Here is a 26930-nt window from a genome sequence, read left to right on the forward strand (position 1 = left end):
AAACAGATTTTTCTGAATGTCAGGGGTGAAGTTCAAGTTCTAGCACCCAGTGAGCCTTCTGCCTTCCCCTGCTGCAGGGCTTGATGTATCGGCTCATTTTCCCCTAGTGATGCCAGCCATACCCTGTTCCCCTTACCCTTCCTACCAGTGTTTCTCTTGGTGCGAGGTAGCTCCTGAATGGATGCAAAAAAAAAAAGATGCTGATTGCAAGAATGAGCAAAGCCCATTGGTTGCCTGTATTACTCCATTCTCACACTGCTCTGAAGAAATACCTGAGACTGGGTAATTTTTTAAAATTTTAAGTTCCGGGTACACGTGCAGGATTGTACATAGATAAACATGTGCCGTGGTGGTTTGCTGCACCTATCAACCCATCACTTAAGTATTAAGCCCAGCATGAGTTAGCTATTCTTTTTATTATTGTACTTTAAGTTCTGGGGTACATGTGCAGAACATGCAGGTTTGTTATATAGGTATAGACGTGCCATGGTGGTTTGCTGCACCCATCAACTCGTCATCTACATTAGGTATTTCTTTTAAAGCTATCCCTCCCCTTGCCCCCCACCCCCCAACAGGCCCCAGTGTGTGATGTTCCCCTCCCTGTGTCCCTGTGTTCTCATTGCTCAACTCCCACTTAAGAGTGAGAGCATGTGGTGTTTAGTTTTCTGTTCTTGTGTTAGTTGGCTGAGAATGATGGTTTCCAGATTCATCCGTGTGCCTGCAAAGGACATGAACTCATCCTTTTTAATGTCTGCATAGTATTCCATGGTGTCTATGTGCCACATTTTCTTTATTTAGTCTATCAATGACGGGCATTTGGGTTGGTTCCAAGTCTTTCATATTGTGAACAGTGCTGCAGTAAACATACGTGTGCATGTGTCTTTATAGTAGGATGATTTATAATCCTTTGGGTATATACCCAGTCATGGGATTGCGGGGTCAAATGGTATTTCTGGTTCTAGATCCTTGAGGAATCGCCACAGTGTCTTCCACAATGGTTGAACTAACTTACACTCTCACCAACAGTGTAAAAGCATTCCTGTTTCTCCACATCCTCTCCAGCATCTGTTGTTTCCTGATTTTTTAATGATTGCCCTTCTAACTGATGTGAGGTGGTATCTCATTGTGGTTTTGATTTGTACTTCACTACTGAGCAGGCATGAGCTATTTTTCCTGATGCTCTCCCCCTCCCTGGCCCTCACCCACAACACGCCCCAGTGTGTGTTGTTCCCCTCCCTGTATCCATGTGTTCTCATTGTTAAGCGCCCACTTATGAGTGAGAGTGTACAGTGTTTGGTTTTCTGTTCCTGCATTAGTTTGCCAAGAATAATGGCTTCTAGCTCCATCCATGTCCCTGCAAAGGACATGATCTCGTTCCTTTTTATGGCTGCATAGTACTCCATGGTGTATATGTACCATTTTTTTTTAATCCAGTCTATCATTCTTGGGCATTTGAGTTGATTCCACATCCTTGCTATTGTGAATAGTGCTGCAATGAACATATGTGTGCCTGTATCTTTATAATAGAATGATTTATATTTCTTTGGATGTATACCTAGTAATGGGATTGCTGGGTCAAATGGTGTTTCTTGTTGTAGGTCTTTGAGGAATTGCTACACTGAGACTGGGTAATTTATAAAGAAAAGAAGTTTAATTGGCTCATGGATCTGCAGGCTGTACGGGAAGCAGAGCAGCTTCTGCTTCTAGGGAGGCATGAGGAAATGCATAATCATAGTGGAAAGTGAAGGAAAGCAGGTGTCTTACATGGCCCTAGCAAGAGAAGGAGAGACAGAGATGCAGTTGGGGTGGGCTGGGGAGATGCTACACACTTTTCAACAACCAGATGCCATGAGAACTCATTCACTATTGCAAGAACAGCACCCAGGGGATGGTGCTAAACTATTCCGGAGAAATCCACCCCCGTGACCCAATCTCCTCCTACAAGGGTCCACCTCCAGCACTGGGGATTCCAATTCAACATGAGATTTGAATGAGGACACAGATCCAAACCATATCACTATCCATCTATCAATTCATCCATCCATCTATCCATCCATCCATCCATCCATCCATCAGTTCATCCATCCATCCATCCATCCATCCATCCATTTATCCATCCATCCATCTATCCATCCATCAATCCATCCATCCACCCACCCACCCATCCATCCATCCATCCATTTATCCATCCATCCATCCATCCATCCATCCATCCACCCATCCATCCATCCATCCACCCACCCACCCACCCATCCATCCACCCACCCATCCATTTATCCACCCATCCGTCTATCCATCAATTCCTCCATCCATCCATGCATCCATCCACTTATCCATCCATCTATCCATCAATTCAGCCATCCATCCATCCATCCATCCATCCATCCACCCACCCATCCACCCATCCACCCACCCATCCACCCATCCACCCATCCATCCATCCATTTATCCATCCATCTATCCAATCCATCCATCCATCCACCCATCCACCCATCCTTCCACCCATCCATCAATTCATCCGTCCATCCGTCCATGCATGCATCCATCTGTATTAGTCTGTTCTTGCATTGCTATAAAGAAGTACCTGAGACTGGATGATTTATAAAGAAAAGAGGTTTAATTGGCTCATGGTTCTGCAAGCTGTACAGGAAGCAGAGCAGCTTCTGCTTCTGGGGAGGCCTCAGGAAACTTACAATCATGATGGAAGGTGAAGTGGAAGCCAGCACGTCTTAATGGCTAGAGCAGGAGCAAGAGTGGAGGGGAGGTGCTGTGCACCTTTAAACAACCAGATCTTGAGGGAACTCATTCACGGTCACAAGAACATCACCAAGGGGATGGTGTTAACCCATTCGTGAGAAATCCACCTCCATGATCCAATCACCTCTCCCCAGGCCACTCCTCCAACACTGGGGATTACAATTCAACATGAGATTTGGGTGGGGACACAGATCTAAACTATATCACCGCCTCGCAAGCCAGTGATCTCAACAGAATGGTGATGTTCATGTTGCTAGTGGCTATAAGCCTTTTTTCTCAAGGAGCAAGAAAAATGCATCTTCTAGTTTTTTTTTAAAAAAAATCCATTCGCACTGCTGTTTTTGGAAGCTCAGCCTGTGCTTTTACCCATCCTTTGATCACTGGTTCCAATTATTAGCAGTAGTATGGGTTTTCCTGTTTCTTACATCCCCACAAGTGTTTTTGTGGAAAATTACAGCAGTACCTCAGGAGTTTCTATCCAGATGACACTGTGCTCAGAATCAGCGCTTTTAAACTCTCCATGGCAAAACTGCCTTTCCCTAATCTGCAGCAGATTGATAACTGCCGTAGATACAATAAAAATGAATTACTAAAAAAAATGCATTGAAGAAACATGGAAACTAGAAGCTCTCAGTGTGTTTTTTTTAAGTCATTGGATTGAGCAAAGCTTAAATGACTGTCGTTATTTTTTTTTAAGTTTCTAAACATTTACTTTCAATTTCTGAACATGTCTCACCACAGACAGCTTGCAGTAACAGTTCACAGAGTGGCAGCCGTCTGATTCAGGAGTGTGCGTACCATCATACCATCCAATATATTACTTTATTTATTTATTTATTTATTTATTTTTTGAGACAGTCTGGCTCTGTCGCCCAGGCTGGAGTGCAGTGGTGCGATCTCAGCTCACTGCAACCTCCACCTCCCGGGTTTAAGCAATTCTCCTGCCTCAGCCATCCAAGTAGCTGGGATTTCAGGTGCCTGCCCCCATGCCTGGCTAATTTTTGTATTTTTAGTAGAGATGGGGTTTCACCGTGTTGGCCAGGCTGGTCTTGAGCTCCTGACCTCAAGCGATCCACCTGCTTTGGCCTCCCAAAGTGCTGGGATAACGGGTGTGAGCCACTGCACCTGCCCACCCAACTGTATTTCTCTAAGGAAAATATTGAAAGTACTTATTTCCTTTTCCTTGATGGCCTGGTGACTTGGTACAGATGGGCTTCATTCTCCATGATGAGGAAGCTGTTATATTATCTTAAAACATGCCTTCCAAGAGAAGGTTAAAGTATATATTTCAGATCACAAGGTCAGGAGCACTTTTGGCTGCCACGTTTGGCTGACTCTTGGGTGTTGTGTTATTTAAAGTGTCCTAGATCAGCCACAATAAAACAAAACCTAATCACTGTGTCTCAACCTCAGGTGTGTGCTGCAGGAAGCGCCAGTTCTTGTGATATCGGAGCCATGTCCACCTCTGTTCTGGGGACCCGGGACCCCACGGGTTGGTCTGAGTATGTCATCAAGAGCTAGATGAGGCCGGGCGAGGTGCTTCACACCTGTAATCCCAGCACTTTGGGAGGCCGAGGCGGGCAGATCACAAGGTCCGGAGTTCAAGAACAGCCTGGGCAACATGGTGAAACCCTGTCTCTACTGAAACACAAAAATTAGCCAGGCGTGGTGGTGGGTGCCTGTAGTCCCAGCTACTCAGGAGGCTGAGGCAGGAGAATTGGTTGAATCCAGGAGGCGGAGGTTGCAGTGAGCTGAGATCGCACCACCGCACTTCAGCCTGAGCTACAGGGTGAAACTCCATCTCAAACAACAACAACAAAGACCTAGGTGAAAAGACCTGGCGTGCTCCTGCAGCGCAACCAGCCGTGATCATACAAAGACCAGAATGCTGCAGGATGGCATGTCATGGCCCATCCCTGTCATCTCTGCTCCACGCAGCAATAAGACCAAAGCTAACCTGCTTCCAGAGACACCTCGTGGAAATGTGCAAGGCTCAGCAAAGAAAGGCTAATATGTAATGATTCATGTATTTACACAGCTTTTTTTTTTGAGATGGAGTCTGGCACTGTCACCAGGCTGGAGTGCAGTGGCATGGTCTCGGCTCACTGCAACCTCCGCCTCCCAGGTTCAAGCGATTCCCCTGCCTCAGTCTCCCAAGTAGCTGGGATTACAGGCATGCACCACCATGCCCAGCTAAGTTTTATATTTTTAGTAGTTACAGGGTTTTGCCATGTTGGCCAGGCTGGTCTCGAACTCCTGAACTCAGGTGATCGCCCGCCTCAGCCTCCCAAAGTCCTGGGATTACAGGCGTGAGCCACCACGCCTGGCCTGCTTTTTTCTTACTAGCACGAGAACTTAGAGTGATACAAATCTTCTGAATATTTTGGCTGCATTCTGCAGACGGTGACACCTTCTGTTTCCGTGGATATTATTTATAAAACATTTTTGTCACCTGCTATGAATTGTCACCCTGTCTACATGCTTTAAAAGGGCAGTTTTTGAAATCAACATGAGTTTGGGCACTGGGAAATTGCATACTTAATAAAATTAAACATTAAAAAGGGGCTCTTTCTGCTTCCCTATCAACTCAGGCAGCAGGGTTGTAGATGTAGGGGGTAAGGAACGGACCCTGTATTGGCCAGGGTTCTCTAGAGGGATATAACTAACAGGATAAATAGCTATATATAAAGGGGGGTTTATTCAGTATTAACTCACAGGATCACAAGGTCCTACAATAAGCTGTCTGCGAGCTGAGGAGCAAGGAAGCCAGCCCGAGTGCTAAAGCTGAAGAACTTGGAGTCCAGTTTTTGAGGGCAGGAAACATCCAGCATGGGAGAAAGCTGTAACATGGGTGGCTAGGCCAGTCTAACCTTTTCACATTCTTTTGCCTGCTTTTTGAATGTGCCGTGCTGGCAGCTGATTAGATGGTGCCCACCCCGATTAAGGGTGGGTGTGCCTTTCCCACCCCACTAACTCAAATGTTAAACTTGTTTGGCCACACCCTCACAGACACACCCAGGATCAATACTTTGCATCCTTCAATCCAATCAGGTTGACACTCGGCATTAACCATCACACCTGCTGTGTGTTTCTCTGATTATAAGGACACCAGTCCTACTGGACGAGGGCCTCACCCTTTTGAGCTCCTACAGGCCCTGTCTGCAAATAAAGTCACATTGGAGTTTAAGGGTTCTGATGATGAGTGAGGGAGGGCACGGCTCAGTCTATAACGATGTCCTATATCTATTGCAAAGAAAAAATGAAGGCACTATTCAATTCCTCCAAATTAGGAGGTTTGCCAGAGCCTCAGACAAAAGGATTTTTTAGGGAGGTACAGTTCATTCCATAATGATGTTCTCTATCGCAAAGAAGAAGGGGTAATTCAGTTCCTCCAAACCAGGCGGTTTGCCAGAACTCCAAACAAAAGGAATTTTTTTTTTCTTCTTGATCCCTATTTATCAACACATGCCTCTGTGTCTTTCCAGTTGACTTCATCTCTTGGGCAGCATTAATTTCAGAAATCTGTATTTCTGACTTGCCCTCAGGAAACCCCTTTAGATGTTAGAAATTCTTCTGTGGATGAAGTTATCTTTTTTTTTTTGAGACATAGTCTTGCTCTGTCGCCCAGGCTGGAGTGCAGTGGTGTGATCTCGGCTCACTGCAACCTCCACCTCCTGGGTTCAAACAATTGTCCTGCCTCAGCCTCCCGAGTATCTGGGATTACAGGCGTGCACCACCACACCTGGCTAATTTTTGTATTTTTAGTAGAGACCGGATTTCACCATGTTGACCGGATTTCACCATGTTGGCCAGGCTGGTCTCGAACTCCTGACCTCAGGTGATCCACCCATCTCAGCCTCCCAAAGTGCTGGGGTTACAGGCATGAGCCACCACACCCGGCCAGATGAGGTTATCTTCTTGAGTCTCAGGGTTTACCGTCTGTCACTGAGTTGCAAATAAAAGAAAAGTTGGATGAGTTATTGGCAGCCTCAAGAGCAACAGTGAGAATTGTAGACTCACTTTCTGCATTGGAGGGTGTGGCGTGTGGGCTACGGGAAGCGTGGACATCATTCACCATGCTAGGTGCCGAAAGGGGCATCAGACACAGCAGGTGCGTGAATCTCCCGTCTTCATATGATACTGTCTCACTGTCAGAATCACAGTGACAGAAGGCATTTGTTACCGTGGATTCACACTCCGTTAGGGTTAAGATTTTTATTCTCTGTGAGTTCCTTAGGGTTACTGTGAAAAGCACATCTTATCTTCTCTGGATAAGTTTTAAGTGACATTTAAAAATATTCAAGCATGTGACTTGACCGAATTGCTTAGCATTTGAGTTGTTGCATTAAATGGAGCATCTCGTCACTTTCAAGTATTTGATACTGGCAGTTGTTAAGAGTTAAAAGGCAGTTGGATTTGTCGCAGACAATGAGTTAAGGAGTCCTTCCACATTTTTCCCAATTTTTTTTTTTTTTTTTTTTTTTTTGAGACAGAGTTTCACTCTTGTTGCCCAGGCTGGAGTGCAATGGCACGAGCTCGGCTCACCGCAACCTCTGCCTCCCAGGTTCAAGTGATTCTCCTGCCTCAGCCTCCCTAGTAGCTGGGATGACAGGTATGTGCCATCACGCCCGGCTAATTTTGTATTTTTAGTAGAGACGGGGTTTCTCCATGTTGGCCAGGCTGGTCTTGAACTCCCGACCTCAGGTGATCCGCCCACCTCGGCCTCCCAAAGTGCTGGGATTACAGACGTGAGCTGCCGCGCCCGACCCGTTTTTCCCAACTTTAAAATTAAGGGTTCTCGGGGCCCTGTGTAGAGCAGTGAAAATAAGACCGTGTGTGTGTGTGTGTGTGTGTACACACGCGCCTGCAGGAGAATTGCTGTTCCACTTGGGTGAGAGGATTGGCTGTGTGCTTCAGACCAGGAAATGTGTCATCTTGCCAAGCAACCTGGCTGAGTGTGCTGGAGTCAGGACCTTGAACAGAAACTTCCTTTTCTGGTATTGTTCACTACAGAGCTAAAATGGCCGAATATATACTGTGAAAATTGTTTTTTTTTTTTTAACAAAAGATGAGATCCCTCCTTCAGCTGTATACATTTTTGAATAAAATCATATTGAACTAAAAAAAAAAAAAAAACACCAAAACTGGGGAACTTGCACAATAGAAATATTTCCTCTCCCAGGTCTGGAGGACAAGACTTTAAATCCAAGGTGTCTCAGGGCTGAGCTCCATCCAGACGCTCTAGGGGAGGATCCTTTTGGCCTCCCCCAGCTCCTGGGGGCTCCAGGCATCCCACGGCTTGTGGCTGTATCACTCCAGTCTCTGCCTCTGTCTTCACGTCATCATTTTCTCTCATCTGTCTCAAGCATGCCTGTTCCTCCTTCTTATAAAAACCCCAGGCTAGGCGTGGTGGCTCGTGCCTGTCATCCCAGCACTTTGGGAGGCCGAGGCGGGCAGATCACCTGAGGTCAGGCGTTTGAGACCAGCCCGGCCAACATGGTGAAACCCCGTCTTTACTAAAAATACAAAAATAAGCAGGGCGTGGTGGCGGGTGCCTGTAATCCCAGCTACTCGGGAGACTGAGGAAGGGAGGATCACTTGAACTCGGGAAGTGGAGGTTGCAGTCAGCCAAGATCTGTCCGCTGTATTCCAGCCTGGGTGACAGAGCAAGACTTTGTCAAAAAAACCCAAAAAAACAAAACAAAAAAAACTCCGCATGCCTGTCATCCTAGCATTTTGGGTAGCAGTATGATAACAAGGCCAGGAGTTCGAGATCTACCTTGGCAACATAGACCCGTCTCTATAAAAGCTAACAAACAAAAAACAAAAATCTTTGTCATTATATTTAGGCTAATACAGGATAACTTCCTCATTTGAAAACCTTTAATGTCTAAACACCCTATTTTCATACAAGGTAATCTTTTCACAGGTTCTAGAGATTAGGACCAGGAGATTTTTAGGGACGGAGTGGAGGATACCGTCATTTAGCCTACCACATTCTTACTGCCTTAGGAAAGGATGGCCAGGCAAGGGGGCTCACGACGGTAATCCCAGCACTTTGAGAGGCCAAGGCGGGCGGATCGCTTGAGCCCAGGAGTTCGAGTCCAGCTTGGGCAACATTGCAAAATCCCATCTCTACAACAACTACAAAAAGTAGCCAGGCGTGGTGCTGCGCACCTGTGGTCCCAGCTACTCGGGAGGCTAAGGAGGGAGAATCGCTTGAATTCGGGAGGTGGAGGCTGCAGTGAGCCCAGATCACACCTTTGCACTCCAGCCTGGGTGACAGAACGAGACCCTGTCTCAATAAATGCGTAAATACTTTTAAAAAGGAAAGTAATTCAGCACAAACATTTGCATATTCCCAAGATGATGCTCACAGCTTGCAGTGCCTGCCTGGGTCCTATTCCTATCTGCCTGGGTCTATCTGCCTGGGTCCTATTCCTATCTTCCTGGGGTCTGTCTTCCTGGGTCCTATTCCTATCTGCCTGGGTCCTATTCCTATCTGCCTGGGGTCTGTCTGCCTGGGTCCTGTTCCTATCTGCCTGGGGTCTGTCTGCCTGGGTCCTGTTCCTATCTGCCTGGGGTCTGTCTGCCTGGGTCCTGTTCCTATCTGCCTGGGGTCTGTCTGCCTGGGTCCTGTTCCTATCTGCCTGGGTCTTACTCCTGTCTGCCTGGGTCCCATTCCTATCTGTCTGGGTGCTATTGCTGTCTGCCTGGGTCCTATTCCTATCTGCCTGGGGTCTATGCATTTCCTTTTTGTCTGAGGACACATTTTTGCTTCATGCTGATATTTTTCACTTCACCTTTCTCCCCTTTTCTTCTTTTCTCTTTTTCCCTCTCCTTCCCTCCCCTCCCTCTGGGGCAGAAGCTGGCATGCGGCAGAGCGCCAGCAGAGGACGTGGCCCAAGCTCCCATACATCGTCCCTTTACCTCTTCCGCTGATTTTTTTCTGGGTGTGCCCTGAGAGCCCAGCTCTGGACACTCAAAGGTGCATCATTTCAATGTATGTTCCAAAGTTACGTAGCATCCAAGGCATGTGAGACATGCTTAAAAACATACTGGTCATGCAAGTGAGGAGGTGCCATGATGGGTACTTTCGTGGCGATCGCGGAAGCCAGATCTAGAGATGCCCGGCGTGGCTTGGGGTTCAGGAAAACTTCCTGAAGGAGGTGACACATTTGCGTTTACGATCCCCAAGTGAGGCACACAAGCATCTCTCGGCGAGAACCCCACAGTCCATCCCAGAAAAGGAAAGTCAAGAGAATGGGCTACGTATGGGAGGAAGGGAACTATTTATGGTCTCCGATGAGAAAACAAATGTGCGTGTGCGCCCCAGCTTTGTGCTTCGGTATTGCCACATGCAGGAACCGTGTGAAAATACAAGCCATCAATACAAGCAAGTGCTAGCCCTCTTTTATTATTCTACTGCAGAAAAAGAAGTCCTTGCTTCTGAGTCATTTTGTGTATTAGTTACACATGCTGTGTAACAAAATAACACAGACTCAGCAGCATGTCCTAACAGCCTGGTAATATTTTATCCAGAATGACGTGTTTTAGAAAGTTATGTTCTGTCAAAGTATTCCAGATAGCATTTCCTTTTCTTCTTCTTTGTTTTTTTACTATTATTATATTTTAAGTTCTGGATACATGTACAGAATGCGCAGGTTTGTTACATAGGTATACACGTGCCATGGTGGTTTCCTGCACCCATCGACCCGTCATCTACATTAGGTATTTGTCCTAATGCTCTCCCTCCCCTTGCCCCCCACCCCCCGACAGGCCCTGGTGTGTGACCTTCCCCTCCCTGTGTCCATGTGTTCTCATTGTTCAACTCCCACTGATGAGTGAGAACACGTGGTGTTTGGTTTTCTGTTGCTGTGTTAGTTTGCTGAGAATGATGGTTTCCAGCTTCATCCCTGTCCCTGCAAAGCACATGAACTCATCCTTTTTGATGGCTGCATAGTATTCCATGGTGTCTATGTGCCACATTTTCTTTATCCAGTCTATCATTGATGGGCATTTGGGTTGGTTCCAAGTCTTTGCTATTGTTAATAGTGCCGCAATAAACGTACGTGTGCATGTGTCTTTATAGTAGAATGATTTATAAACCTTTGGTATATACCCAGTAACGGGATTGCTGGGTCAAATGGTATTTCTGGTTCTAGATCCCTGAGGAATCGCCACACTGACTTCCACAATGGTTGAACTAGTTAACACTCCCACCAACAGTGTAAAAGTGTTCCTATTTCTCCACATCCTCTCCATTTCCTTTTCTTCTCCTTATACAGTAAGGAATATGAAACTAACACACACACTTTCTCTCATTTCATTCCCTTTCTTTTTCTGTCTGCTCTCTTTGTCTTTCTCCCTCTCTCTCCCTCTCTTTTTCTCTCTCTCTCTCTTTCTCTTTCTCTTCTTTTCTCTCTCTCTCTCTGTCTCTCAGTGTTTGTCACGCTCTCTCTCTTTGCCTCTTTCTGTCTCTTTTTTTTTTTTTTGAGACAGAGTCTTGCTCTGTCACCCAGGCTGGAGTGCAGTGGCGTGACCTCGGCTTACTGCAACCTCCACCTCCCAGGTTCATGCAATTCTCCTGCCTTAGCCTCTCAAGTAGCTGGGATTACAGGCGTGTGCTACCACAGTCGCCTAACTTTTGTATTTTTAGTAGAGATGGAGTTTGACCACGTTGGCCAGGCTGGTCTCAAACTCCTGACCTCTGCCCACCTTCCAAAGTGCAGAGATTACAGGTGTGCACCACCACACCTGGCTAATTTTTGTATTTTTAGTAGAGTCGAGGTTTCAACATGTTAGCCAAGCTGGTCTCAAAGTCCTGACCTCATGTGATCTGCCCGCCTTCGCCTCCTAAAGTGCCGGGATTACAGGCATGAGCCATCGTGCCCGGCCTCTTTCTTTGTATCTCTCTGTCTCCCTTTCTCTCTTTGTCCCTTTTACTGTCTCCCGTCCCTCTCTCTCTTTCTGTTTCTCTCTCTCACTGTGTCTCTTTGTCTTTATCTCTGTTTTTTCTCTCTCCCCCTTTTCCTCCCCCTCCTTTTTTCTCTTTCTCTCTTAGCCTTTCTTTCTCTCTCTCCCTCTCTCTGCTTCTATCTTTCTGTCTCTCTTTCTCTTTCTTACTCTCCCTCTCTTTCTTACTCTCCCTCTCTGTCTCTCTCTCTCTGATGGTGAGTGGAGAGTCATTTCATTTTGGAATGATGTTGAGCATTCCAGTAATAGTTTTGGAGAGTAAGGCTCATAGAGCTTATTAAGCAAGGTGTGTCTGTCATAAAATTGATTGCTGGCATTTTACACATCAGCGCAGACATGGGGGGCACAGGCAGACCCCTCCCCCCACCACACACACACACTGCTTATCCTCTGAAAGCTATGTGGCCTTCATAAAAATATTAACAGTTCTTTTACAGTAATGATTTTCCCCTACGAGGCTCCCCAGTGAGGAGGCTGTGAATGACACTGACCACCAGCAGCCCTGCAGATCAAGGCTGTTCTCTTCTCGGCCACCCCAGAACCAGCCTCTGCTCGCTCACTCCCTGAGGACTCCTGTCTCTGACCTCTGCACACATGCTGTGATTTGCCCTTCCACCTCACACCATTCCCCATCCTCACCTTTCAGAACTCACTGGCAGCATCCCCCAATACCTTCCACCTGTCTCCAGAAATTACCTTCCCATCTCAATGTAAGGGAACTTGCTTCTTCCCTCAGAGATCTGCTGTCTCTGCTGCAAGTAATAGCTAGTTTTCAAGCATTTTGTTCTGTCTGACTTTAGGTTGTTGCATTGTTCTCCCAACCTCCTTGAACCCATGGACCTGGAGGCAGAATTATATACCTGTGAATTTGCTTTTCTTTCTAGTTCCTCTCCCTCCAAAACCTCAGTCCTTCTGAAACAAAAAACAAAAAACAAAACAAAAAAAACAGCTTTAACACAATCAAACACATCACTTTTAGCGATGGAGACCCACTGGGAATTTAGAGAGGAAATAAAGAGTGAAGTTGATATACTGAATACAATAGACATAAGTCTACCTCTCTACCTATGTGATGTTATAAAGCTGTCCCTGAGTTATTCACTCTCTAAAAATGTCATCTTTGGCTGGACACAGCTGCTCACGCCTGTAATCCAACACTTTGGGAGGCTGACGTGGGAGGCTCACTTGAGCTTAGGAGTTCAAGACCAGCCTTGGGGACATAGTGAGACCCTGTCTCCAAAAACATAAATGTAATAAAAAATAAAATGCTTTCTTTTATTATTCTTCTGCAGAAGAAGGAAGTCCTTGCTTCTGAGTCATTTTGTGTATTAGTTACATATACTGTGTAACAAAATAACACAGACTCAGCAGCGTGGAAGAGCTCATACTTACTATCTGTAGCAAGGGATCCATAAATGGCATCCTTTTTTATTATTATATAAAATTCTATATTCTCCTGCGGAAGAAGGAAGTCCTTGCTTCTGAGCCATTTTGTGTATTAGTTACATATGCCATGTAACAAAATAACACAGATTCAGCAATGTGGAAGGGCTCGTACTTCTTACTGTCTGTAGCAGGGGATGCATAAATTGCTTCCTGTTTGATTATTATATAAAATTCTATATTCTATATTCCTCTACTGCAGAAGAAGGAAGTCCTTGCTTCTGAGTCATTTTGTGTATCAGTTACATACGCTGTGTAACAAAATAACCCACAGACTCAGCAGCATGGAAGGGCTCATACTTACTATCCCACAGCTGCTGCGGGTCAGGAATCTGGGCAGGTGTAACTGCATTCTCTCTTCTGGGTCTCACTAGGCTACAACCAAAGTGTCATCTGGCCTGAGGTCCTCTCTGGAGCTCAGGATCTTCGAAATTCACATGGTTATACGCAGAATCCAATTCCTGGAAGCTGCAGATCTGGGGATCTGAGTATCTTGCTGGCTTTTGGCCAGGGGCTGCTGTCAGCTCCTAGAGAGGCCATGCCCAGGTTCTGGCCCCAAGGCGCTCTCACAAAACATCAGCTCACATCAAGGTCAGGAGGAGAATGACAGGTCCCACACAGACTCAAGGGAAGGGGACTATACAAGGATGGGACTCATTGATCTCCCTAGAGTATGAGCTCCTCATTGTACCCTACTGACATGTCCAATTCAGTGTTACTTCCTGGACAGGTGTGGTGGCTCACGCCTGTAATCCCAGCACTTTGGGAGGCTGAGGTGGGCAGATCACCTGAGGTCAAGAGTTTGAGACCAGCCTGGCCAACATGGTGAAACATTGTCTCTACTAAAAAAAAAAAAAAAACCAAAAAACAAAAAACAAAAATTAGCTGGGGCTGGTGGCATGTGCCTGTAATCCCAGCTACCCGGGAGGCTGAGGCAGGAGAATCACTGGAACCCAGGAAGCAGAGGCTGCAGTGAGCTGAGATCATGCCACAGCACTCCAGCCTGGTCAACAGAGCGAGACTCCATCTCAAAAAGAGCAGAAAAAAAAAAAGTGTTACTTCCTAGATGAAATTGACTTTGACCTGTTTAGAAATTTTCTTAATCTCTGAAATACGTTGGGCGATAACCAGGTATTTTTTGTTGTTGTCCTTTTCCAGTGGAATTTTTATACTGTGACTTGGCTTCCATGACGTCCATCCGGCAGTTTGTGCAGAAGTTCAAGATGAAGAAGATTCTTCTCCATGTCCTGATCAACAATGGTGAGTCCTGGTGAAATTGCAGCAAGCCAGGGGTTAATTTGAACGCAAACAGGAACTCTAGCTTTCATGTGGGAGAAGTGTCTCAGCAAAACAGGATATCCATGGGAATTATTGAACATACCTGCTATTTCTAGTCACTGCTTCATTTCACGGGTAGCTTTGGAAGAGCATCATTCTTGTTAGCATGTTACTTTGAAATAATGGTAAACGCGATAACATGTTGTATGGAGATGACACGTTGACTTGTCCACTTGGACTAAAGTGTATGAGGCACATGCTAAGGGTTGGTGTTTTCCCAAATGTTATCTTACAAAACCATCACCACATTCCCCTGAGAGTCATTATTTGGGCACTAGAAGCTCATTACCATTTATCTCTTGATTTTACCCCCTGTTCAACATTCTCACCCAGATAGGTGGAGTCAATATCTCCCCTTCCCCACCTTCAATCTGCCCATCTGCCAATCTTCAACACAAACCACCCCTGATCTTGAGCCCTTCTTTGAGCCACGCTGAGCTCTTAAAGTCATTGCATCACTTACTGTTGACCTTGAGCCATTCTTTGGGCCATGCTGAGCACTTAAGGTCATTGCAACGCTTACTGTTGACCTTGAGCCCTTCTTTGGGCCACGCTGAGTGCTTAAGTTCATTGCAACACTTAATGTTTCTCCTCGTAACACTGATGCCCATTACTCTCATCCCCTGCTGCAGTCCATTTTATTTTTTATAAAAGTTAACCTGAACCCTCCACACTGAGGAGGTGCAGTTATTGACATCTCCAAACTAAGTAAATACATAGAACTAAAGGTCTCAGAAATACACCAACAAACATGTGTACTAGTAGAATTTAACACATCACTTTCACAGATGGAGACCAAATGCAAATTCAGAGAGGAAATAAATAGTGGCATTAATACAGTGGATAGAACAGACGTACGTCAAACAGTGAGCCCATAAAGACAGCACATTCCTTTCAAATACATGAAATATTTATCAAGTTATTGACACTTCAGATTGCAGACAAAAAAATCAGCAAAAGGGTCTTGTGATTACCCAATGTAATTATTCCATTACCCACCTAGACCCTTAAAGATTCTTAATTCTGCAAAACCCCTTGTGCTATCTAACGTACCATTTTCATAAATTCTGGAGATTAGGATATGGACATGTCTGTAAGGAGGAAGAAAGCATTACTCTTTGTACTAAAGTTGTAATACCTGTCTGTTTCCAGCTGCCAAGATGTGGTAGCTTCTCTCTAATTTTTTTTTCTTTTTGTCTTGATGTGTTTCGTGTTTTTCTATAACATTAATGGGATTGGAGGATAGGAAAGTGGATGAGATACCCACGGTTCCCCCTCAACCCACTTGTTTAATTGGAAATTATTATGCTAGAGTTTAAAGGAGAAGCATGGGATATAAAACTATACATAGAGTGTGATGCCAATTTATGCATAAAAATTTGTACAGATATAGCTATGATGTGTGAGTGCGTATGTATTTGTATATGTATTTGATGTATGATGTATATGTATTTATGCATAAAAATACGTGCAGACATAGCTATGATGTGTGAGTGCCACTCAAGTAGCTACAGACAACACCATTTCCATGTACTTAGCCTGGTAAGAAACATCGTATTATCAATGCTAGTGGCTCCTGTTGGAAGGTCCGGAATGATTTTAACTTTCTGTGTCTTCTTTGGAGATGAATAACATTTTTCAGATTTGCCATCCTGGTGGGATCTGAAGTTTCTATGCAGGCATAAATGATTTCCCAGTCAGCAGCCATTTGGAATCTTCTGTCTCAGCACTGGGTGTGGACTTCCTTTCCTGAAGACCCATCAGTATTAGAAGTGATTAGAATTATAGCATTATAAGTCGCCAAATGTGGAGACCACTTAGAGGCACTGTGGAGATCCTATACCACCCGACGTCTCATTTCCTCATTCTGTTTAACACCCTTACTCATTAGTAATGGGAGCACTTTATCACAGAGCAGTTGGAGGTGGAAATACATACATGACATGGTGCCCTTGCATAGAGACAAACAAAACAGAGCTGTCTATCCTCTTAGGACTTTTGTGCGACTAGTTCCATCCATTTGGTATGGGCTTGCATCCACCAGTAAGCAGAAAAAATTAGGAATCTCAGGCCGGGCACGGTGGCTCACCCCTGTAATCCCAACACTTTGGGAGGCTGAGGTGGGTGGATCACCTGAGGTCAGGGGTTCAAGACCAGCCTGACCAATATGGTGAAACCCTGTCTCTACTAAAAATACAAATATTAGCCAGGCGTGGTGGCGGGCATCTGTAGTCCCAGCTACTCGGGAGGCTGAGGCAGGAGAATCGCTTGAACCTGGGAGGTGGAGGCTGCAGTGAGCCGAGACCACACCATTGCACTCCAGCCTGGGCAACAGAGCAAGACTGTTTCAAAAAAAAAAAAATTAGGAATGTCAGATATGATGTGTTTCTCCAGCAGAATCTTACTGTGTTCTGCGGGGAGCAGAATTTTACTGAGCAATGTGTATATGAACCACATCTGTGACAGTGGATACAGGCTAACACCAGTTGACACAGGCTAACCAGCGTATACTCCATCACTCAACCACCACGTTTACCTTTTGAAATGGCTGTTGCATTCCTAGGATTCTCCTCTGTTCCTTTTCTCAACAGATTTTAAACAAGGCACACAGGGCTCTCAGAAACAAACAAAAATATTCTGGAAACCGGGACAGGGTTGAATTTGAATCAAAAGGGTCTTGTTGTTGGATTGTCTCTGTACCCTATCTCTTCTGTAGAAAATCTCATGCACGTATTGGGTTTACTTCTTCCTAGACTTATCTAGACCTTTCTTCCATGCTAAGACCTTTTACCTTCGCTCAATGCCTCAGAGGCACCTCAAGCCAGTAAGTCCAGTGTGAAATTCCTGAGTCTATGGCTGACACCGGTTCTAGAGGAGAGTATTTCCTTCCCCAGTTTTTAGAAGACTGTCAGCGTTTCTTCACCCATGGCCTCCAACCCGGCCTTAAAGCCAGCAATGATAGTGGCTCACGCCTGTAACCTCAGCACTTTGGGAGGCCGAGGCAGGTGGATTACGTGAGGTCAGGAGTTCGAGACCAACGTGGACAACATCGTGAAACCCTGTCTCTACTAAAAATACAAAATTAGCTGGGCATGGTGGCGCATGCCTGTAATCCCAGCTACTCGGGAGGCTGAGGCAGGAGAATTGCTTGAACCCGGGAGGCAGAGGTTGCAGTAAGCTGAGATCACACCACTGCACTCCAGTCTGGGCAACAAGAGCAAAACTCCATCTCAAAACAACAAAAACAACAACAAAGCCAGCAATGAGACACCTTTGAATCTCTCTTTCTTGTTCTCTCTCTCTCCCCCTCTCTTCCCTTCTCTCTCTTTCTCTCTCTCATCTTGCCTTCTCTTTTTTTTTATCTCCTTCACTTACTTTTGTTCTTCTGCCTGCCTTGTAGAAGAACCATTGTGATTATTTGGGGCCCACCAGGATCATCTCAGATAATCACCTCATCTCAAGATCTTCCACTGATTCACATCTACAAAGGCCCTTTTGCCGTGAAAGTCACATTTTCATGTGTTCCAGAGATGAGGACATGGACATTTTTTCATGTTTTGAGTTATTACTCTTCCAAATTGGGAATAGGTTGTGGGCATCTCTGGGGTCGTTATTGTGTCGACCACATGAGAATTAGTCTGTGGACATCTTTAGAGCCATTATTCAGTCTTCCACATGAGGATTAGGATGTGGACATCTTTGGGGCCATTATTCTGTCTACCACATGGGATTAGGATGTGGACATCTTTGGGGCCATTATTCTGTTTCCCACATGAGGATTAGAATGTGAACATCTTTGGGGCTATTATTCTATCTACCACATGGGAATTAGCATATGGACATCTTTGGGGCCATTGTTCGGCTTCCACATGGGGATTAGGATGTGGACATCTTCAGGGCCATTATTCTGTGTACCACATGGGGATTAGGATGTGGGCATCTTCTGGGCCATTATTTTGTCTTCCACATGAGGATTGGGATGTGGACATCTTCGGGGCCATTATTTTGTCTTCCACATGAGGATTGGGATGTGGACATCTTCGGGGCCATTATTTTGTCTTCCACATGAGGATTGGGATGTGGACATCTTTGGGTCATTATTCTGTCTTCCACATGAGGATTAGGATGTGGACATTTTTGGGGCCATTATTCTGTCTACCACATGAGGATTAGGATGTGAACATCTTTGGGGCCATTATTCTGTCTTCCACCTGAGGATTAGGATGTGGACATCTTTGGGGCCATTATTGTGTCTCCCACATGGGGATTACAGTGTGGGCATTTTTGGGGTCATGATTCTGTCTCCCACATGAATAATGTGGACCTGAACATCTTGAGTTGTGCATTATTTAACCTGCCATACCTACCTACTCTGCCCTTCACATACTTCGCTTGCAGGAAAAATAAAATAATAAGCCAGATTCTTGACCTCATAGAAATCATACTTTAGCAACGGAAACAAACATTGGACCGATAATCATTCTGTGAAATGTTCTGCCTTAGAAAACACACCTCTTGCAATGTGACAACACAGTCTTGTAAAGTACAGAGAAGATTGCACCCCAAGTCACACGCCTCCCTGGAATTCCCCAGCCTGTGCTGCTCAGAACACCATTTCCAGGAGGTGATAATGAGAATCCATTTGTTACAAGATGATGGCTTGAAATAACACTTTGCGCTTTCTTCCTTTTATCTTTTTGTTCTACATTTTTCAAGAGGTTTCTCAGGCTGTGGCTTTCCTGGACTCCCTGTAGGTTTTTGTGGCTGACTAAGGTTCATCTTGTCCCTGGGGTCACTGTTGAGAAGAGCTCAGTTGCAGAGGATCTGGATTTTTTTTTTTTTTTTTTCCTCTGTGGGTACAGACAGAAGCTTCTAGAAAAGAGCTGGAGACTTCACTTTTGGAGGCTGTGTTGAATACCCATTGCCCACTCTTCACAAGAAGACAGAAATGCAGAGAGGCAGTCTCTTGTTGACAAATCCTCTTGGTTCTCTTGGAAATGCAACAGAACCATGGAGCTTCGTGAACCCCATGGGCTTGGAAAGGGGCCTCCCGAGGTACCCAGGGTGGATGGAAAGCTGCAGGGATAAGTGCTCCTCAAGCCAGAAGTAGCCCACATGGCACAGTCTATGCTGAGAATGGATTCATCACCAGCCTGTGTGCTGGAGGCTTGGGCCAGATGAACCTTGATTTAGAGAGGAAGTAAAGCATTTTTTGCCTTGGTTTGTGCATCAGAATTCATCTTCATGGTGTGCAAATGACGAGGCTGGATTCTATACAGTCAGCACTGAGAATGGATTCAGCACAAGCCCGTGTGCTGGAGGCCTGGGTCTGATGTACCTGGATTTAGGGAAGAAGCAAAGTATTTTTCTCATTTATTGCATGCCTTAGTTTGTGCATCAGAATTCATCTTCGTGGTGTGCAAATGAGAAGGCTGGATTCTACACAGTCAGCACTGAGAATGGATTCATCACCAGCTCTTGTGCTGGAGGCTTGAGCCAGATGTACGTTGATTTAGAGAAGAAGTAAAGGATTTTTCTCATTTGTTGCATGCCTTGGTTTATGCATCAGAATTCATCTTCATTGTGTGCAAATGAGAAGGCTGGATTCTATACAGTCAACGCTGAGAATGGGTTCATCACCAGCCGGTGTGCTGAAGCTTGGGCCAGATGTACCTTGACTTAGAGAAGAAATCAAGGATTTTTCTTGTTGGTTTGTGCATCAGAATTCTTCGTTGTGTGCAAATGAGATTGCTGGATTGCATGTTTGGGATATTGCTGGTGTCAACTTATGTAAATAGAGTTTCTATTTACAGGCAGCCTCAGGGAAGGACTCCAGTGGTGGTACTTTTAGTGTCTAAGAGGCTAGTAGGGGGTCTGCAGACCCCTAAACCAGGGCTGTCCAACCCCCAGGTCATAGTACCAGTCCATGGCCTGTTAGGACACCGGCCGCACAGCAGAAGGTGAGTGGCAAGTGAACAAGCAAAGCTTCATCTGTATTTACAGCCACTCCCCATTGTTCACATGACTGCCTGAGCTCTGCCTCCTGTCAGATCAGCAGCAGCATTAGATTCTCATAGGAGCACAAACCCTACTGTGAACTGTGCATGTGAGGGACTTAGGTTGTGCACTCCTTATGAAAAGCTAAAGCCTGATGATCTGTGCATGCGAGGGATCTAGGTTGTGCGCTCCTTATGGAATCTAATTCCTGATGATCTGTCACTGTCTCCCATCACCCCCAGATGGGACTGTCTAGTCACAGGAAAACAAGCTCAGGGCTCCCACTGATTCTATATGATGGTGACTTGTAGAATTATTTCATTATATAGTACAATGTAATAATAATACAAATAAATTGTACAATAAATGTCATGCCCCGGAATCATCCCAAAACCATCCCCACATTCCACCTCCACCTTCTGTCTTCAGAAAATTGTCTTTCACAAAAGTGGTCCCTGGTGCCAAAAAGGTTGGGGACTGCTGCCCTAAACTATTTCCCCAGAACCTTCTCTCCAAAACTCCTGCTAGTCAACCACGTGCCTCAAGTCTCATGGAAAACAGCCCCAGCTGAGCTCAGCCAGGGTGACTTCCAAGGCAAGAAGGAGCTACACTTCGTGCTTTTCTTTTTTTATTCTTAGAGCAATCAAGGTTTTGCAAACATTAAATACTTCAGACATAGAATATCTTTTTCATTTGCTAGTGGGTTGAAAATAGAACCCGACTGCCTCTGTCTGGCTGCTGTGGGAAGCTCAGAGGCAACGTGATGATTTATCAAGCACAAGAATAAATCAATAATAGACCTCCTGCAGAGCCAGTATTTATGGTTTATTCACTTCAAAATTGTATTTATCTAGCTTCCCATCCCCATGTCTGAAAATGGATAGATTTTTAATAACTGCAGAGGATTTATAGATTTATCCTTGTCAGCCATCTTCCCATAACTCTAATGGATGAATTTCTTTCTGAGATAAAGAATTACGAAGCATTATTTTTCCTACCACCAAAGAAATACATCCATGATACAGGGTGACCCTGAAAAATAACAATGATTCTTCCCTGGCCAGAGACCTAAAGACTCTGTTTTTTGGTACAGTTCTTCATTCACCCATTCATTCATTCATTCATTCAAATTCATTCATTCACTTGAATGAATTCAAATGAGTGAATTTGAATGAATGAAAGAATTCAAATGAATGAATGAATTCAGAGGAATGAATGAATGCAAATGAATTCAAAGGAATGAACAAATGAATTCAAATGAATGAATTCTAATGAATGAATGAATTCTAATGAATGAACAAATGAATTCAAAGGAACGAATGAATTCAAAGGACTAAATGAATTGAAAGGAATGTATGAATTCAAAGGAATGAATTCAAAGGAATGAATGAATGAATTCAAATGAGTGAATCTGAATGAATTTAAGGGAATGAATAAATTCAAATGAATGAATTCAAATGAATGAACAAATGAAGTCAAAGGAACAAATGAATTCAAAGGAACGAATAAATTCAGGGGAATGAATGAATGAATTCAAAGGAATGAGTGAATTTGAAGGAATGAATGAATTCAAAGGAATGAGTGAATTCAAAGGAATGAGTGAATTCAAAGGAATGAGTGAATTCAAAGGAATGAGTGAACTCCAAGGAATGAGTGAACTCCAAGGAATGAGTGAATTCAAAGGAATGAACGAATTCAAAGGAATGAATGAATTCAAATGAGTGAATTTAAATGAATAAATTCAAGTGAATGAATGAATTCAAAGGAACAAGTGAATTCAAATGAAGGAATGAATTCAAATGATGCAAATGAATGAATGGAATCAAATGAATGAATGAATTCTAATGAGTTCATTCAAATGAGCAAATGGGCACAGGGCACCTACAAGACCCATGAGAGTTAAGGAAGATTCATTCGGGGAAGCCCAGGTGTGCAGTTCTGCATCAACAGAAGACTGAGGTGCAATGGAGCCAGTCCTCACTGAGGACCCACTTTTTGGTGGACGGACACCTGAGCAGCCATCTCCTGTCTTTGTGGGCGCCTGGCATTTTCTATGTGACTCGGGCTCCACAGTCATCTGGTCTCCCTCCCAGGAAGACGGAAAGTGTTGCATCACGGCTCATGCATTCGTCAGCGGATCCTTGAGTCTGCACAGGTGTAGACCATTTATTCTGCGTGCCTTCTGTTTGCTTCTCTTCCAGAGCTTCTCTTCTGTGGATAGAGTAGCTTTCTGTTCTGTAGTGGTTTCCTCTGCCTCTCCCGATGGCGCCTTCTCTGAACAGGAGGCATTTGGATGTTCTTTTAGTGTTGGTGTTGGCAGCAGCATGGGATGTGGTCTGTTGTGACTCTGCGGCAGGCTGTTCCCTGCTAGAGAAGGCTAGATGTTCAGGGCGTCCGTCCCATAGCCTCCCTGGACTGGCTCCATCCTTCCCACCGCCCTCCCGAGATTCTAGGAAGTGGGTTGAGAAGCAGTGGTTTTTCAGTTACTCAAATGCTTTTCTCCTCTATCTCTCTCTCTGTAACTCTCTCTCTCTCCTCCTTCTCCCCGTCTCTCTTTCATTCTCTCTTTCCACCTCTTCACTGTCTCAGTTTTCTTCTCCCTTTTGCTTTTTCTCTGTCTCTCTCTCTCCTCAATCCACCCCTGTACCCCCTTCTACTATTTTGCTCTCGACCTCCCTTCTCGCTACCTCTCTCCCCCTCCCTCTCCCCTTCTCCCTTCTCTCTCTCCCCTTCTCCCTTCTCTCTCTCCCTTTCTCCCTCTCTCTCTCCCTTCTTCTCTCTCCTTTCTTCTCTCTCTCTCCCCCTCCCTCCCTCCCTTTCTCCCCTCTTCTCTCTCTCCCACTCTCCCTCTCTCTCCCTCCCTCTCTCCCTCCCTCTCTCCCTCCCTCTCTCCCTCCCTCTCTCCCTCTTTCTCCCCTCTTCTCTCTCTCTTTTTCTCCCATTCTCTCTCTCCCTCTCTCCCTCCTTTTCCCTTCTCTCCCTCCCCTCTTTCTTCTCTCTCTCCCTTTGTTTTCCTTTCGCACACCCTCCCTCTTCTCCTTCTATCTCCTTTGTCTTCCTCTCTCTCCCCTTGTCTCTCTATCTCCTTTGTCTTCCTCTCTCTCCCTTTGTCTCTCTATCTCCTTTGTCTTCCTCTCTCTCCCCCTTCTCTGTCTTTCCTCCTTCCCCCTCTTTCCTCCTTCCCCATCTCTCCTCCTCTCTCCATCTCTCCTCCTCTCTCCTTTGCCTTCCTTCTCCCCCCCTTTCTCTCTCTCTCTGTCTCTCTCTCTCTGTCTCTCCCCCTATTTCCTCCCTCTCCCTCCCTCTATTGTTTGCCCTGCCTCTCTCTCCCTGTTCCCTCTCCATCTCTCTTTCTCTCTTTCCCCCTATTTCCTCCCTCTCCTTCTCTCTCCCTCTCTCGTTTGCCCTCCCTCTCTCTCCCTGCCCCCTCTCCATCTCTCTTTCTCTCTTTCCCCCTATTTCCTCCCTCTCCTTCTCTCTCCCTCTCTCGTTTGCCCTCCCTCTCTCTCCCTCTCCCCTCTCCATCTCTCTTTCTCTCTTTCCCCCTATTTCCTCCCTCTCCTTCTCTCTCCCTCTCGTTTGCCCTCCCTCTCTCTCCCTGTTCCCTCTCCATCTCTCTTTCTCTCTTTCCCCCATTTCCTCCCTCTCCTTCTCTCTCCCTCTCTCGTTTGCCCTCCCTCTCTCTCCCTGCCCCCTCTCCATCTCTCTTTCTCTCTTTCCCCCATTTCCTCCCTCTCCTCCTCTCTCCCTCTCTTGTTTGCCCTCCCTCTCTCTCCCTGTTCCCTCTCCATCTCTCTTTCTCTCTTTCCCCCTATTTCCTCCCTCTCCTCCTCTCTCCCTCTCGTTTGCCCTCCCTCTCTCTCCCTGTTCCCTCTCCATCTCTCTTTCTCTGTCTCTCTTTCTCCCTATTTCCTCCCTCTCCTTCTCTCTTCCTTTCTTCTTTGCCCTCCCTCTCTCTCTCTGATTGCCCTTTCATCCCCACCACTCTCCTTTCTCTGGAGTTCTCCGCTTGGAGAGTGGAGAACTCTCCCTTCTCCTCCTCTGTTCAGGATACACCTCACCTGTGTTCGCTGCTTGAGGCACAATATGTGATTGCGACCCTGAGCGTTCACTCCCCAGTAAAATGCCATTAGGTGCACAGACCAATGAACGATAATTGTATTGCGTATTTTCCACCTTTGAATTGGCAGATCAATGGACGATAATTTTACTGTTTATTTTCCACCTTTGAATTGGCAGATCAATGAATGATAATTTTACTGTTTATTTTCCACCTTTCAATTGGCAGATCAATGGATGATAGTTTTATTGTGTATTTTCCACCTTTCGATTGGCAGATCAATGAACGATAGTTCTATTGTGTATTCTCCACCTCTGAATTGGCGAAGAGACAGATTCCGTGAATGCTCCTAACGTGGACGGCACCCGATACACTGACGTGGCCACAGGATTTTCTTATTCCTTAGAAAATTCGCAATGAAACATCAGTATATTTGCTGATGATTAAAACTTGTGCACCAGAATCTCAGAGGTCACCACAGAAGAATGTATCCATGTAGCCCAAAACCACTGGTTTCCCAAAAATTATTGAAATTTTAAGAAACAGGCCGGGCGCGATGGCTCATGCCTGTAATCCCAGCACTTTGGGAGGCCGACGTGGATGGATCACGAGGTCAAGAGTTCGAGACCATCCTGGCCAACACGGTGAAATCCTGTCTCTACTAAAAATACAAAAATTAGCTGGGCATAGTAGCATGCACCTATAATCCCAACTACTCAGGAGGTTGAGGCAGGAGAATCGCTTCAACCCAGGAGGCGGAGGCGGCAGTGGGCCGAGATTGTGCCACTGCACTCCAGCCTAGCGACAGAGCGAGAGTCCATCTCAAAAATAAAATTAAATTAAAATTTAAAAAAAGAGGCAAATCATTATTTTATTTTATTTATTTATTTCCTTTTTTGAGACAGAGCCTTGCTCTGTCGCCCAGGCTGGAGTGCAGTGGCACAACCTCTTCTCACTGCAATCTCCGCCTCCCAGAAAAAAACAGGCAAATTAACTCTATGGTAATGGAAATTGGAATTGTAGTTACCTTAGAAGAATGTGATAATTAATTTTGGATCAAAAAAGGGCTTAGGCGTGCAGATGTGGGAGGCGGTTACCTGAGAGGGGAGAGTGCTCACTTTGGATGATTCCATTGAGATTTCCCTCATGATCTCTGCACCTTTTTTTTTTTGTTTTGAAACACAGTCTCGCTGTTGTCGGCCGGGGCTGGAGTGCAGTGCACGATATCAGCTCACTGCAACCTCTGCCTCCTGAGTTCCAGAAATTCTCCTGCCTCAGCCTCCCAAGCAGCTGAAATTACAGGTGCCCGCCACCACACTCAGCTAATTTTTTTTTTTTTTTTTTTTTTGTATTTTTAGTAGAGACGGGGTTTCACCAAGTTGGCCAGGCTGGTCTCAAACTCCTGACCTCAGGTCATCCGCCTGCCTCGGCCTCCCAGAGTGCTGGGATTACAGATGTGAGTCACCGTGCCCAGCCCTGTGCACCTTTTTTATACGTTCCTTTGATTTAAAAGAAAATAATAACTTGACAAAAATAAATAAATAGAATTTTACTGATGCCGAAAAAAACATGATTATGGAAAATTTAAAACACCTACAAAAGCCTACAGGCATTTGAATTTGCCATCGATTGTCTAACTAGTACTCAATTCTGCATTTCGGACTTCCGTCAATCCCTCCTCTGGGGTACCATCATCTCTTCCTAGGCCATGATAATGGCCTCCTAACAGGCATCTCAGGCACCTATCCAATCTCTCTGCCTGGCACCAATCTGGTCTTTCAACGCTCTGCTTACATAAGAAGAGGAAAATTAATACCTAAAGCCATTGGCAAAGAACTCAACAACAAAACAATTTCTCCTTCAGAATATGTCAGGCTTTCGTTCTGTAAATATCAGCGTTTCAGGTGGGTTTGCTGCCTAGAAACGTCTCCGTGACACTGTGGTTTAAAATACGGGTGCGTGGCCGGGCGCGGTGGCTCACACCTGGGATCCCAGCACTTTGGGAGGCTGAGGCGGGCAGATCACTTGGGGTCAGGAGTTCGAGACCAGACTGGTCAACATGACAAAACCCCATCTCTACTAAAAATACAAAAAAAAAAAAAAGTTTAGCCGGGTGTTGTGGTGCACACCTGTAATCCCAGCTACTTGGGAGGCTGAGGCAGGAGAATCACTTGAACCTGGGAGGCAGAGGTTGCAGTGAGCCGAGATCAACCCACTGCAATCCAGCCTGGGCAACAGAGTGAGACTCCATCTCAAAAACAATGAAATAAAAAATAAAATACGGACATACTGCACTCCAGCTTGGTTGACAGAGCGAGACTCTGTCTCCAAAAAAATAATAATATTAGTAGGGCTGGGT

At 45.4% G+C, this 26930-nt stretch overlaps 1 protein-coding gene across 3 annotated transcripts in view; it reads left to right on the forward strand.

The window, feature by feature from the left end:
• The window catches only part of DHRSX (dehydrogenase/reductase X-linked), a 296752-nt gene that overhangs the window by 216190 nt on the left and 53632 nt on the right, over positions 1 to 26930 (forward strand). For all 3 annotated transcript variants that reach the window (XM_055107106.3, XM_055107105.2, XM_063602037.1), the window contains one exon: positions 14335 to 14436. In XM_055107106.3, the coding sequence (XP_054963081.1) occupies positions 14335 to 14436 (102 nt within the window). The remainder of the gene's footprint in view (positions 1 to 14334; positions 14437 to 26930) is intronic.

Source organism: Pan paniscus, chromosome Y (genome assembly GCF_029289425.2).
Source record: "Pan paniscus chromosome Y, NHGRI_mPanPan1-v2.0_pri, whole genome shotgun sequence".
Taxonomy (NCBI): domain Eukaryota; kingdom Metazoa; phylum Chordata; class Mammalia; order Primates; family Hominidae; genus Pan; species Pan paniscus.